Genomic DNA, 14,434 nt, shown 5'->3' on the forward strand with positions numbered 1-14,434 from the left:
GGCCTCACCTCTTCATTCCCTCCTTTTCAGTTTAGTGGTTTTACAGGGAGTGGGTATGCTCTCGCCTTTAATGACCATCAGCAACTATTGTCAGTGCAGAAAAAGAACTATTACCAGCCTCGCTGTGGCCTTTGAAGACCAGTGACCTTCTGGTTTTCTCTGTATTAGTGTTAAGCTATTGGATACTAAGGCCTGTCCTGGGGGCTCAGTGGAAAGAATCCTTCTGCAAGGCAGGAGCCTCGGGTTCATCCCTGGGTCAGAAAGATCTCCTGGAGGAGGAAATGGGAACCCACTCCAGTTTCTTGCCTGGAAAATCCATGGACAGAGGGGCCAGGTAGGCTGTAGTCCACGGAGTCACAAAAGAGTCAGACGTGACTCAGCTACTGAGCAAGAAACTGGATATTAAAGATGGAAGAGAATGTGTGTGTGCGGTGGTGGGGGGGTGTTTCCTCTCCTCTAGGTTCTTCCCGGCTGGACTGGAAATTAAATTGACCTAATACAAATCAATAGCAGAAATCCAACCCTGCTGAATTTTGTGCGAAAATCGAATATACAAGACTCAAGAAGTGACAAGGCAGGCAGCTTTGTGTGTGTGAAGACTTGACAAAACAAGGGGTCTGCCTGGGGCAGCAAGGTCGTGAAGTAACAGGGTTTGCTGGTCTCTTGAACAGCCTTTTCAGCCTTTCGTTCCCCTCTTTGGCCGTAAAGATGTCTCTCTGCATCCTGGTACAGGGAGGGTATTTCCACGTGGAGATTTATTTTCAGCTTTCATGGGGAACAGAATAAGAGTATGCAGAGAGGCCCTGAACCCTCGCGCACCCCCGCCCATCCCTACAGTGTCCTGTTCTGGACCAAACGCCTCCCTTGTCGGGGCTGTTCACCTCTTAGGCCGGGCCCTGGAGGTGGACGTGGATGCGTCCCAAGCCCTTGACCTGAGCAGGGTGACAGGGCCTGGGCCTGGGGCAACAGGAGCTCAGCAAGAGGCCCTGGATTCGGGCTTTGGCACAGGTGGAGTTCTCAGAGGAGGAGACCTTGGCGTCAGGGGGCTTGTCTTCGAGGCTTTCATGCTTCTTTGTACGGGATTTACTTCTCTTTTATCTCAAGGCTTCAGGTTATGCTAAGCGGGGTCTTTTTCTCTCTTTACATAATATTCAACTTGTGTAACTGTGTGTTTGGATTGATCATTTTGATGATTCTTGTTATAAAATTGTATCTAGAGGCCCAAACACAGCGAACAGTCTAGAAATGGGACCAAAAGCCAACAGCGCCTTCCCGACCCTCCCAGGCCGTGTCCCAGCGCCCTCTCTGTATCAGCGCTGGCTCTCAGCCATGTTCACATGTCAGAAGCCCACAGGGGGGTCTGAGGCCCTGAGGAAACCGAGTTTTGTGCGTGTACCTGTTTGCTCGTCGAAGCAGAGCGTCATTGCTAACAACAGTTAAGAGCAGAGTGAGACGCGGTCGACCTGTGGCCTGAATTTGCGTGACACTGATTTTAAAAACATCCTTTCAGCCTCGCCAGCATGGATGCGCTGTTAGCATCAAACGGCACCTTTGCCTTGACCCTTCTGAAAAAGCTGGGTGAGGACAACTCGAAAAATGTGTTTATCGCGCCCCTAAGCCTCTCGTCTACCCTGGCCATGGTCCTCATGGGGGCCAAGGGCAACACCGCAGCCCAGATGTGCCAGGTACGTTCGGGAAGCTGGTTCTGGGTGACGGCGGATCCAGTTCTTTGGCCTGTGAGCTGTTGTCTGAGATCCGAATCCTTAAGGCCTTGCACAACAGACAGGCCTCACTCTCTTATAGTCTGAGTGTACTGCAGTTGTGGGTTTTTATGTTTTTGATTTCAGACCCTTTCTCTAAGCAACAGCAGTTGTGGAACTTTTAACATCCACCAGGGTTTCCAGAAGCTTCTCAGTGAAGTTAATAGGACGGACACACAGTACTTGCTCAGAACGGCCAACAGGCTTTTTGGAGAGAAGACTTCCGATTTCTTCTTGGTAAGTCATACTCCCGATTGCCCGAAGCAGATAGAGACCGAAGTCCTGTGTAGACGGGAGGCGGGCCTTGTGGTGCAGAGAGGCCTTGTGGGCTGAGACCCACATGGTGGGCGGGGTGTGGGACCCCAGTCATGACCTCACGCTTCCTGGAACTGTTCGGTCATCGCCTGTAAGAGGAGCCCTGTAACAACCTTGTTCACATGTTCCTGAAGCTTCGATGAGTTGATTGTCAGAGAACTAACACAGACCATACCACACTTGCAGATGAGTTGGCCCAAACAGGGAAGTGATCGAATAGAATATTTCTGATGTTGTTTTTCACACGTTGGAAGTTTTTTGTGCATTGTGAGACTTGTTCAATTGTTTTATACCTGTAAATATTTTGATGCTCTTGATTTTGTCTTTTTTACTCTGGTTCTATCTAACTACAATGCTTTCATGGTTTAAAAATTTTTTCATACGCACCTCAAGTGATCTGTGAGTGTGTTCTTATTGTATAAAATGCAGACAAGGCCAGAGTCCTCCCGCTCTCGTCCCCGCCCTGCCCCCGCTCCCTGTATCACGGCTTGGGCCCTGGACACGGAGAAAGTCTTTGCATCTCAGTGCACGTGTGCCTGCTGTGGTTCAGTTGCTGAGCCGTGTCCGACTCTTTCCGACCCCGTGGGCTGCAGCAGGCCAGGCTCCTCTGTCCTCTCTACGTCCCAGAGTTTGCCCAGAGTCATGTCCATTGAGTTGGTGATGCATCCAACCCCTCATTCTCTGTCGGTCCCTACTCCTTTGTCTTCGCTCTTTCCCAGGATCAGGGTCTTTTCCGATGGGTTGACTCTTCGTATCTGGTGGCCACAGTGATTAAGCTTCAGTCTCACCAGCAGTGTGTGCCCGCCTCACCATTTTTCACAGTGGTGGGCAGCGTGCTCAGGGGTGGCTGTACCGAGACACACCCGCCAGCCCCCGGGTGGGCATGGGGTGGGGCCCAGCCCGGGCCGAGCCGGCAGGGACCGTATGTGTGTGGTTCTGTCCTGTGTGAGCGTGCTACTCAGATGGACTTTAGAAGGAAGGGACAGAGGAGGCTCTCAGATCTCAGTGAATTCTGCCTCATTCCCGCCCCGTTGGCTTCAGCCCTTCTCATCATTCTCAGGAAGGGTAGCAGGTGGGTAACCACCCTCTGGTCAATGCTACAGGCCTGAGCCTTTAACATTCTGATTGTTCATGAGACTGAGCAGCTTTTCATGAGGATCAAACATTTGTATCTTTTCTGAAAATTGCCTATTTATGTGTCCTTTGTGTAGTTTCACTTTTGGGCTTTAGGTTTTGTTTTTTTTTAAATTAGCTCTTTGTATATTTAGGATAGTGATCTTATTCTGTTATATGACTTTTTTCATTATTTTTTACACTTGTTTCAGACTCTAAATTCACTCTTTTAAAACAGGTGGTGTAAAGTGAATGTGCTCAGCATGAGGTCAAATATTTTTGTAGGTTTGTACGGCTTGGTGTGAATTTTTCACAACCTGGTTCACTGGTTTTTCTCCGTCTCAGCTACATGCTAGTTTAATGTCATCTTTGTAGGAGCCTTAGACATAGAGAAAAGCAAAGTTTCCAATAAAAACAATGAATTACATAATTTTCCTTATTTCTTTCTTTTCTGGTGGATATTTTAGAACAGCATTAATATTTAAATTGTTATTTTGATATGGAATATAAAATCAAAAGATGAGAAATATTTGTCAGTTATTTCATAATGATCGAGTATTCCAAGGATCCAATACCAATCGCAATGCATAATTAGATATTCCTTTAGTTTGTTTTTTGACTGGTCGTTATTACTAAACAGTAATTTAAGAAGCAGGCTCTTGTTTTCAGATGTGTTTAAAGGCTGTTGAAATCACCAAGGGTATGAGGAGGTATCGACTTGGAGGTGACCACTTTGCTTCCAGACTATTTTCTTAGACTGAGACGCTGACATCTTTTCAAAAGCCCCGATTAAGAGTGGAGCAGTAGGTTGGCAGAGCCTGAATGATGTGAGGGTTCTATGAAATGAGGCACCAGGACCACGAGATGCAGGGTCCATGGTGTGGGGAGAACTCAGCCACGTGACATCGGACAGAGCCAATTCTCCCGGTCCTCAGAGCACCTCTGAGACGTAGCTACCACTGCGTCCTTGCTTCCAGGGGGCAAGGAACCAGAGAGACGCAGTGACCTTTCCACGGTCACACAGGAGGGAGGCCCGGAACGCGTGCTGGCGGCAGTGTGGCCACATTGCCCTGAATGGCTGTGTTGTTCTTGTTTAGTCGCTCAGTTGTGTCTGACTCTTTGCGACCCCAGGGACTGTAGCCCACCAGGCTCCTCTGTCCATGGGATTGTCCAGGCAAGGATACTGGAGCGGGTTACCATTTCCTGCTCCAGGGGATCTTCCCACAAAGAGATCAAACCCTCGTCTCCAACATTTGCAGGCAGATTCTTTCCACTGTGCCACTTGGGAAGCCTGTGATTTTACTGTTATTTATTCAATGTAGATGAAAACTGAGAAACCAGATTGAAGGTTAATTGCGAACATTCGTTTGTACGTTATACAAGTAACTGTCAAATGATCAGTGTTGAGATTTGGTGCAGTGAAGAAGTAGGTTGTTGGCATTGTCTGTTTCGGTAGCCAGATGACTCTGTCATTCCGTCCTTCCTAGTATTTCAAAGATGCCTGCAGCGCACACTACGGACAGATGGAAGAGCTGGACTTTGTCAGCGCTAAGGAGGAGTCCAGGAAGCACATAAACACCTGGGTAGCTGAAAAGACAGAAGGTGAGGACGTGTCACTACTTCTGTTTGCACAGTATTTGAATTGGTCTTATTTTCCATCAGTTCCCTCTGAAGACCATCGAATGTAAACAGAAATGGCTTTTTTCTCTAAAGAACTGGAAACTTTCAAATCCACTTCTGAAATTTAATCAGCAATCAATTTCTCTAGCTTTCCCCCTCCTCATCAATATTCGGTGCACCTCTTCCAGAGCAATCACACTTTGACTTTTGGCTGTTGCAGTTAATATTCCTATAGTCTGCCTTTTCGCAAAGGGTGGAAGGAAGACTCTGGATGCAGCCCCACCTCCCTGCCTGTCGAGCAGAGCGCGTGCTCTGCGGGTCGCTGAGCATCACTGCAGGACATGCGGTCAGGCCCTGGGCCACCCGCGCTTCTTCGTTTCGGTGCTCTCCACACTGGCTTCGACCTCTCCCCTTCAGGAGGGTCCCCTCACGCTGTAGACCGAACATTCCTTTTTCTGTCCCTGTGAATAATTCTGCCCTTATTATTTGTTCATTTTATGTGTTTTATGCAACTCATTGTATTTTTCTGAGCAGAGAACTTTAAGGCTTTTGTCCCTGATTTTGCTTTCAGGCCAGGCTCCCTGCATGGGTCTCCCTGGTGGCTCAGATGGTAAAGAATCCACCTGCCAATGCAGGATAGGCGGGTTGGATCCCTGGGTCAGAAAGATCCCCTGGAGGAGGAAATGGCAACCTGCTCCCGTATTCTTGCCTGGGGAACTCCATGGACGCAGTATTCTGATGGGCTACAGTCCATGGGATCACAAATGTGGGACCCTACTTAGCGAGTAGACGGACAACTGGCTGCACGTGGTTGTCTGGGGGACAGTGAACCCTCTGGACTGGGCACTGACTCCTCCAGGAGACAGACCAGTAATTACTGTGCCCAGCACCTCGCCAGGAAACCCTGTTAGCTAAATGGTTCTTTAATTCTTCCTTGCAGGTAAAATTAAAGACTTGCTCTCTGCAAATTCAGTTAACGCCTTGACACGTCTGGTTCTCGTGAATGCCATCTACTTCAAAGGAAACTGGGATAAACAGTTTCCCAAAGAAAACACCAGGGAAAGGCCATTCAAAGTCAGCGAGGTGAACAAGAATGTTTCATTAAGCAAAGGAGGTTCTTGGAAACGGTCCCTGGGGTCGCCTTGGTTTATGGAGTGGGCAAGGAGGCTGACCTCAAGGAACTTAAGCCTCTTGTGGCCTTGGCGGCCCAGATGTGGATCCGGGCAAACCCTGGCTTCCTCTCCCCCTGCTCCTCCTCTGCTGTGTCATCAGGGGCGGTCCGTGTGGCGGGTGTTCCGTCTTCTATCCCACATCCACGGGGCAGCTCGCAGGTCTCTGGGCCTGCTAGAGCCCCAGAGATCCAGTTCAAACTCCAGACTGTAGCTGTGATGCTCCATGGGCCTGGATCCTACCGTCTGACCCCTCCCGTCAGGAGCTACCTACACAGACGCCTTTCTCTGCAAGGCGTCCAGGAGCCTCCCTAGCGGTCTCCACCGTCCGGGTTCCTGGTTCCTGTGTCCCTCCTCTGACTCTCACAGAGCCCGTGGCCTCTCACAGTGGCTCTGATGCCCCAGAGCCCCTCGGGCCCGTGTGCAGGACCCGGGAGGTTACTTGGAAGTTGTCCTGAGGACGGTGGGGGGCTGAGAGTGGCGGGGATGGGAAGCACAAGTGAGATTGCCTTGTGGTTTTCTGATCCTTGTATCTATTTACTCGGCTGTGCGGGGCTCCTTGCCGCTCAGCCTTTCCTGCCGCTGCCATGGCAGAGGCCCTCTGGGCTCGGGGCTCGGGCTTCTCCTGCTGGTGCTTCTCCTGGTGCGGAGCTCAGGCTCCGGGCCCGTGACTGTAGGAGCTGTGGCTCCCGGGCTCTCAGCCCAGGCTCAGTTTTGGGCCCGTGGGCTTAGAAGCCCCTGGGCTGTGGGGTCTTCCCAGACCAGGGCTGGAGCCTGTGTCTCCTGCATTGGAAGGCGGGTTATTTGCCCCTGAGCCACCAGGCAGCGCTGTTGTCTTTAAAACCAGAGCCCACATGGTTGTTCATGGTCAGCTGTGGGCGGGAAGGCCAGGCGCCCAGGACTCGGCAGGGTTTGACGGCGGGATGAGTGGTGTTGCCATGAGCAGAGGTGGGAACGTACAGGTGGAGCAGGCGGAGGGGACACGAGCCGCCAGTGTGTGAGCCGAGCTGGAGGCTCCTTTGCGTCCAGATGAGGATGTCAGGCAGGCAGGAGCCGGGGGTGAGGTCCTGCCAGGAACGTCCGAGTGGAGCCCTCCTGGGTCAGCAGGAGAACAGCAGCCTGAGGCCTGAGTGCCGGGAACCAGGGGTGGGCGCTGGAGCCGTGCAGATGAGCTGACGACGCGGAGCTGGGGGGGGTCTGGAGACAAGACAGAGTGTGTGGGCGCAGGGGGCCGGCTCTGATGACTCGTCCCGCGTGTCCACGGGTCTTGTTTCAGTTAACGTTTATCCATTTCCTTTATAGAACGTGGAGAAAACTGTGCAAATGATGTACAATAAGTCCACCTTTAAAATGACCTACATTGAAGAAATAAGCACCCAGATTCTGGTGCTTCCCTATGTTGGCCAAGAGCTGAACATGGTCATCCTGCTGCCCAGTGAAAGCACTGATGTGTACACGGTAACCAGGCCACCGTGGCCCTGTGGCCCGGGGTCTCGTCCGGATCCCTGCCTGGCACTGGGAACTTGTGTGCAGCCGGCAGGCCACCCTGGGCCCGCAGGGCGCGGTGTGTGGGTTGCAGCGAATGGTCCCCAGGGCAGCGCTGCTGCAGACCCTGAATCTTCTACCTTCTCCTCCAGGTGGAAAAGGCCGTGACCTACGAGAAATTCGTCACGTGGACGAAGCCGGACACGCTGGCCGATGAGGAGGTGGAGGTGTTCCTGCCCCGCTTCACGCTGGAGGAGAGCTATGATATGGAAGGCGTCCTCCGAGACCTGGGCATGACCGACGCCTTTGACGTGGCCCAGGCCGACTTCAGCAGGATGTCGTCCAGCCGAGACCTGTACCTGTCCAAGATCGTGCACAAGTCCTTCGTGGAGGTCACTGAGGAGGGCACGGAAGCTGCGGCCACCACAGGGGCCACGATCATGCCGAGAAGTCTGAGGGAGGTGTACAAGTTCTCTGTCGACCGCCCCTTCCTCTTCTTCATCCAGCACGGCAACACCGGGGCCATCCTGTTCTGCGGCCGCTTCTGCTCGCCGTGACGAGGTGTGGGGGCCCCCGGTGCTCCTCTCTGCTCTCCCCGATCTCTGCGAAGAGCCTGAAACCCCATGTGACCTTGGCAAAAGTCCACAAATAAAAGGCTGATTGGGACCGCCTTGTGTATGTGTGTCTGTGTGCACCTGTGTGTGTGTGTGTCTCTGTGTGTGTGTGGGTCTGTGTGTGTGTGTCTCTGTGTGTGTGTGGGTCTGTGTGTGTGTGTCTCTGTGTGTGTGTGGGTCTGTGTGTGTGTGTCTCTGTGTGTGTGTGGGTCTGTGTGTGTGTCTGTGTGTCTGTGTCTCTGTGTGTGTGTCTCTCTGTGTGTCTGTGTTTGTGTGTGTGTGTGTGTCTGTGTGTGTATGTTTTTGTGTCCCCTGCCTTCTCGGAGCTGCAGCTCCCATCGGAGACGGGCGCTCGGTGGTCCTGCCGGTGGGGAGCACTGGCTCATGCTCTCTGGGTCCTCCCTCCGCCTGCCCCGTCCAGGTCCTCGGGGAGCGCGCTCTGCTCCGGGCCTGGAAGGATGAGCGGGGCTTCCCTGTCTCCATTGCTCAGTGGCCCTGCTCCTGAGACCAGAGCGAAGCAGAGGCTACGGCAGCCACGGGGAGGGGGAGCGGGCCTCAGAGATCCCCGAATGTGAGCCTTCCAGAAACCAGGAGAAGAGGGGAGGGCCGTGGACCCAGACTGGGAGAAGTCCATCCCCGAGCCACTGTGTCTGCATTGGAGGGTCTGTGGTCAGAGGGCTGTTCAAGTGCTTGACCGTCCACACTCCCTGAGCATGTTCAGTTGCCCCCGGGGTCAGAGATGAGCAGACAGGCCCTGTTCACGAGATGGGGGCTTTCAGACCACGTCATGGATGCACGCCGGGTGACGTTCCATCCTCCCGCGGGTACCGGAGAGAAAGAGGCGGCTAAGGTTTCAACCAGTGCATCCTAAAGGAAATCAGTCCTGAAGGTTCAGTGGAAAGACTGATGCTAAACGTGAAACTGCAATACTTTGGCCCCTGATGCGAGGAGCTGACTCACTTGAAAAGATTGAAGGCAGGAGGAAAAGGGGACGACTGACGATAAAATGGTTGGATGCCATCACCAACTCAATGGACATGAGTTTGAGTAACTCCGGGAGTTGGTGATGGACATGGAGGCCTGGCGTGCTATAGGCCATAGAATCGCAAAGTGTCGGACACGAATGAGCGACCACACTGCACGAAGCTTTCTGCAGCCGCCCGTGTTCCCTGCTGAGACGTGGGGCCCGCGCCCAGCCGATGCTGAGGTTTGGGTGGAGAGCGGTGCGGTGTCCACTGGCCTCCCTGTGGCGTCATCAGGAGCTGGGCTCCCTCTAACCTGATGGTATGACCCACATTCTCAGCCTGTCTCTAGTCCGCTGCCTCTGCTGTGCCCAAGTTAGCACCTGAGCCATGAGGAGAGACAGGCCGCAGAGACGCTGCCCTTGGGAGTGGGCAGCGGGGCCAGTGGCATCAGCGCCCGCCTCCCCCTAGCCTGTGCCCACTGTCGCCTGAAGTGAGCTGTCTGTCCAGCCAGGGTCAGAGGCGTCTGCCCTTCGTCCCCATCAGGCCATCAGCAGCGACCTGTGAGGATGGACGCCATGGTCCCGGGTGTTACAGAACCTGTCACACAGCTCGGCCTCTGCCCGTCTCTTTCTTAGCTGGATCTGCTGCGTTACATGTCATTGGCAGTTTCCTCAAAACTGTATTTTTCAATTTGATCTTATTAAAATTTTAATAGAATTGCCTTATAATCTCCCGTGCGTTTGTCATCAATAAACTCGGAATTCCTGTCCTCGTCATAGTCCTTCCCTGGTGACTCAGACCGGGAAGAATCGCCTGCAGTGTGGGAGACCGGGCTTCGATCCCTGGGTTGGGAATGTCCCCGGGAGATACTGGCTCCCCACTCCAGGATTCCGGCCTGGAGAATCCCACGGACTCGGGGTCGCAAAGAGTCAGTCGTGACCAAGCCACCCTCGCCGTCACTTACTGTCCTCCCGGTTGATCTTGTCTGTGACCAGCTCTGGCTTCAAGGAGGGGTGGCCAGTGGGCCTCCCTGGGCCCCCCAGAAGGACCCCCGGCTCAGTGCTCTGCTTTCATTGTCTTCAGAGTCTTTTTAGCTTTTGAGCAGAGGGTCCTGCATTCTCATTTTGCACCAGCCCTGCAAATTACAGAGCCAGTCCTGCCGTGGACTACAGAATTTTTTATGGAGAAAAATAGTCTTTTTCAGATGCTGAGTACCAGGCAAGCGCAAAGCAAATCCTGAGAAATGGAAGATCTTCTCAATCCAGTCTTTTCACATAAAAATATATAGACATTTTGGTCGGGATATTTCTATAGTTGGCTTTTGAAATCCACACAGCATGTGTTTCCATGAGAGAAACAGCGCAGTTCAGTTGCTTAGTCGTGTCTGACTCTTTGCAAGCCCATGGACTGCAGCACGCCAGGCCTCCCTGTCCATCACCAACTCTCGGAGCTTACTTAAACTCATGTCCAGCGAGTCGGTGATGCCATTCAAGCATCTCATCCTCTGCCGTCCCTTCCCCTCTTCCCTTCAGTCTTTCCCAGCATCAGGGTGTTTTCCATGAGTCAGATCTTCGCATCAGGTGGCCAAAGTATTGGCGTTTCAGCTTCAGCATCAGTCCTTCCAATGAACATTCAGGACTGATTTCCTTTAGGATGGACTGGTTACATCTCCTTGCAGTCCAAGGGACTCTCAACCATCTTTTCCAACACCACAGTTCAAAGGCATCACTATTTGGTGCTCAGCTTTCCTTATGGTCCAGCTCTCCCATCCATACATGACCACCAGAAAAACGAGGTAGCCCAGCGTGACAGTTAATTTTGTGTGTCGCCTTGACTGGCTCAGAGGACCAGTTAACTGGTCTACCACCCACCGAGATGTTGCCGTGAAGGTAGTATTTACAGGAGATGAGGATTACATGAGTCGACTCTGAGTAAGGCAGACTGGCCGCCAGCACGTGGGGGGGCCTGGTCTAGTCAGCTGACAGTGACTGAGGTCCCCTAAGGAGGAGGCGCTTTCCTCCAGAGGCCTGTGGACTCAGCTGCACAGAGCTCTTCCCTTCCCCCACCTCCTGCAGCAGGCACAGGCTCCCCTCCCTTCCTCGCTCTCTGCTCAAACCTCAGAAACCGCCTGTCTGCTTAGCGCCTGCACTGCCCAGCCCTGTAGTCCCACTCCTCACTCTCAGCCTCCCGGAAGGAGGGCCTGACGGTCCTGGCAGCTCGCTCTGCCTGTACTTGCAACATTCCTTGGCTACCTGAGGTCACAGGTGCAGGTGGCATGTTCCGCCCTCCTGGGAAGGAATAGTCACCTTCCTCTTCCGAGCCAGCGTCCTTGGGTCAATGTCCCTCTGGCCTTTGGCTCACCCTCAGTGCTCCTTGGGCTTCCCGGGTGAGGAATCCGCCTGCTAGTGCAGCAGATGAAGGGTGATCCCTGGGTTGGGAAGATCCCCTGGAGAAGGAAATGGCCACCCCTCCAGGATTCTTGCTGGGAAACCCCGTGGACAGAGGAGTCTGGTGGGCTACAGTCCCCAGGGCTTCAGTGTTGGACACAAATTAGCAACTGAGCAAAGCAAGTGAAATAAATCCTCGAGCAGCAGAGCTGCTGGTGGACACGGTCACGACCCCATTCTTGTCTTATGCACCCAGCCCTGCTTTTGACCAGAGGTGTCCCCAGAGGCACAGATGGCCCTTCCATGGCTTGATGGAGCAGTCTCAAAACTGCAGAATCATCTATGGATGTGAGAGTTGGATCATAAAAAGGACTGAGCGTCAAAGGATTGATGCTTTTGAACTGTGGTGTTGGAGAGACTCTCGACAGTCCCTTCGACTGCAAAGAGATCAAATCAGTCAATCCTAAAGGAAATCAGTCCTGAATATTGGAAGCACTGATGTTGAAGCTGAAGCTCCAATATTTTGGCCACCAGATGCAAATACCTGACTCATTGGACAAGACGCTGATGCTGAGAAAGACTGAGGGCTGGAGGAGAAGGGGGTGACAGAGGATGAGATGGTTGCATGGCATCACCGACTCGATGAGTTTGAGCAGGCTCCGGGAGTTCATGATGGACAGGGAGGCCTGGCGTGCTGCACTCCATGGGGTCACAAAGACTTGGACATGACTGTGCGGCTGAAATGAACTGAACAAGGGGTTTCTTTTGTTAAGAATCCTTTGAATGGAAAATGAAGGTAAAACTTCTGGCAAACCAATTCAGGACATGGTGATTTAAATGTGGCTCTTCTTCGCCGGAAACCGCACTGTTTTTCTGCGGAACTCTTTTCTGGATGGTGGTGCAGACAGAAATCTGAAGGCGAGCCAGCAGCAGTCTGGGGCTCTCTGCGGTTCTCGGCTCAGACTCACCTGATTTCTCAGCACGTCTCCCCTGCTTAGAGCTGGGTCACACCTGCCCTGCCCCCGGCGTGCCGCTTTGGGCTCTGAGAGCTGAGTGTGCGTGGTTCCGGGTCAGAGAAGTGTTGGTGGCGGGTGCACAGGGAAATGGGCTCGGACCCACTGGGGCCTGTTGCCCAGAATCACTGGTTATGAGCCCGGGCAGCCAGGACTGACTGCTTGTGAGTAAACAGGTGTCTTGGTTTCTGATAACCGATCACCACAAATTCAGGGTGAATGTGTCCTGAAACCTCGCCGTATGCAGGACATTAACATAAGCTCCATATCATGTATGTAATTCACATGTAATGTGATCAACAACAGCACTTAGCGCCAGGGTGTGTGCACGTTCGCCTGAGATGCGTCCAGGGATCCCAACTGGGGTTCCCTGGGGTCCTGGTTCTGCTCATGGAGCAGGTAATCTCTGGCCGGGGTGGGGGTCGGGGTGGTGGGGGATACAGGAATCACCTAAACTCTCATCGTGACAAAATCTCCACTGTGTCTGGAAAATTCTATGAAATTGCTGGTGAAGCATTTTCACTTTCGTTTCTATATATGCTCTTCCCTGTATTCCCCAGGCCAGGTTAGATTCAGCCCAAAGAGACTTTTCCTGTCTTCCTCCGGTTATCATGGTTTATGCCCTCCTGGGCTGAATGAGTCTGTGACATCATTATCAGCTGGTGGGCACTGTGCCCCTTGAAGACAGGTGGCACGCCCGGAGGTGTTTCTGTTGTCCTAATGGAGGGAGGTGCAGCTGGCCTCTAGTGGAGGGGCACAGGAGCCACGTCAGGAATGGTCATCAGACCCCACTTGTCAGCGGTGCTGCCTGTGAGCAATGCTGCCTGGACACGTAATCGGGCCCCTTTCACGTCGGAACCCACCACATCTCCAGCACAGCGATGTGTCTGGAGGTTTCTCTTTGGGGGCCTAGTGGGTGATGTGCAAAGTCAGTGGTGGTATTTCCCGTCAACAGTGGTGGAGACAGATGTGTACCAAGCTTCCCATCACTTCTCACTGAAGTTAAAAAATGTGACACGCACTGTCTTCTGCCCACCAACTCTGTGGATCAAATAGGTGTAACTGCTGTCAGCAAGTCAGGTTCAGACATTCATGAAAAGGAAATACGAGCAATGCTGGCACATGTCTTAAACGTGGCTGAGAGATACACGTCTTAAACTGTGATTTTGAATTTTAATATTGCTTCTGAATTATGTCTGCCTCCCTTCTTGTTTCTGAGGCCCCCCTCCTTGGCGTCTCTTCCATACGCCCACCCCTTGTACCCCAGCCTGTGCGTCCCGCCGACTCCCTGTTCCCGCTGTCCTGTAGGGGGACCACCCCGGGTCCTCCCTTCCCAGCTCTCCGTCCCTGGGCAGGTCACCGCCACCCTCACCGCCCCACCCAGGACGTCTTACCCCTTTCTGAGGCACACTGCGGTTGCTTCAGTTCTGAGTCTCAGGGAATTTAACCCCTATCATTCGATGTGCTTCTTGAGTGTCTCTTTAGGTCCAACCTGGTCCTTTCCTCTGCGTCATAAATCTAATTAGGACTGAACAGGGCTTTTAGAGAGAAACCTCTCTGTGAAACTGAAGCTTTCAATCTGGGTAGTTTTCATAAAATTCCTTGGTCTGGGAAAAACCCTCCGTACAGCCATACTTGAAGTCCGGCTTTTCTGCCATGTGACACGCAGGGTGGCTGTGGGGTGAGATTAGTGAGCGGGAGGAGGGGTCCCGGCCCTCTGACTGGGCTGCAAAGCAAGGGCGCCTCTGTGACTCACACAACCTCATCTCAGCTCCTGGGGCCATTTCGGGGGCTTGACCTCACTGGGGGTGGTGCTGGGTCAGCCTCGTGATCCAGGAATCTCCTGCTTAATGAACGTTCATTTTTAACCATCAGCCTGCTCTTCAGTGTTGCCAAATATTGGGACACCTTCCTGGCTCGGTCCCTCCTCCCGGCCACCTCCTGTTTCTTTACAGAAGCTAAAACACTTGAGGACCGGGCTATAGGGAGCAGG

At 52.9% G+C, this 14,434-nt stretch overlaps 1 protein-coding gene across 1 annotated transcript; it reads left to right on the top strand.

Annotated features, from left to right (window-relative positions):
* The first annotated feature begins 1,517 nt into the window (after positions 1–1,517).
* LOC128056000 (serpin B6-like) lies at positions 1,518–8,019 on the top strand. Its single transcript, XM_052648629.1, has 6 exons — positions 1,518–1,685; positions 1,848–1,997; positions 4,676–4,790; positions 5,749–5,891; positions 7,280–7,435; positions 7,615–8,019. Exons 1-6 carry the CDS (start codon positions 1,521–1,523, stop codon positions 8,017–8,019), a joined length of 1,134 nt encoding a protein of 377 aa, XP_052504589.1. The 5' UTR covers positions 1,518–1,520.
* Positions 8,020–14,434: the final 6,415 nt, after the last annotated feature.

The sequence above is a fragment of the Budorcas taxicolor genome, chromosome 11, assembly GCF_023091745.1.
Source record: "Budorcas taxicolor isolate Tak-1 chromosome 11, Takin1.1, whole genome shotgun sequence".
Lineage (NCBI taxonomy): Eukaryota > Metazoa > Chordata > Mammalia > Artiodactyla > Bovidae > Budorcas > Budorcas taxicolor.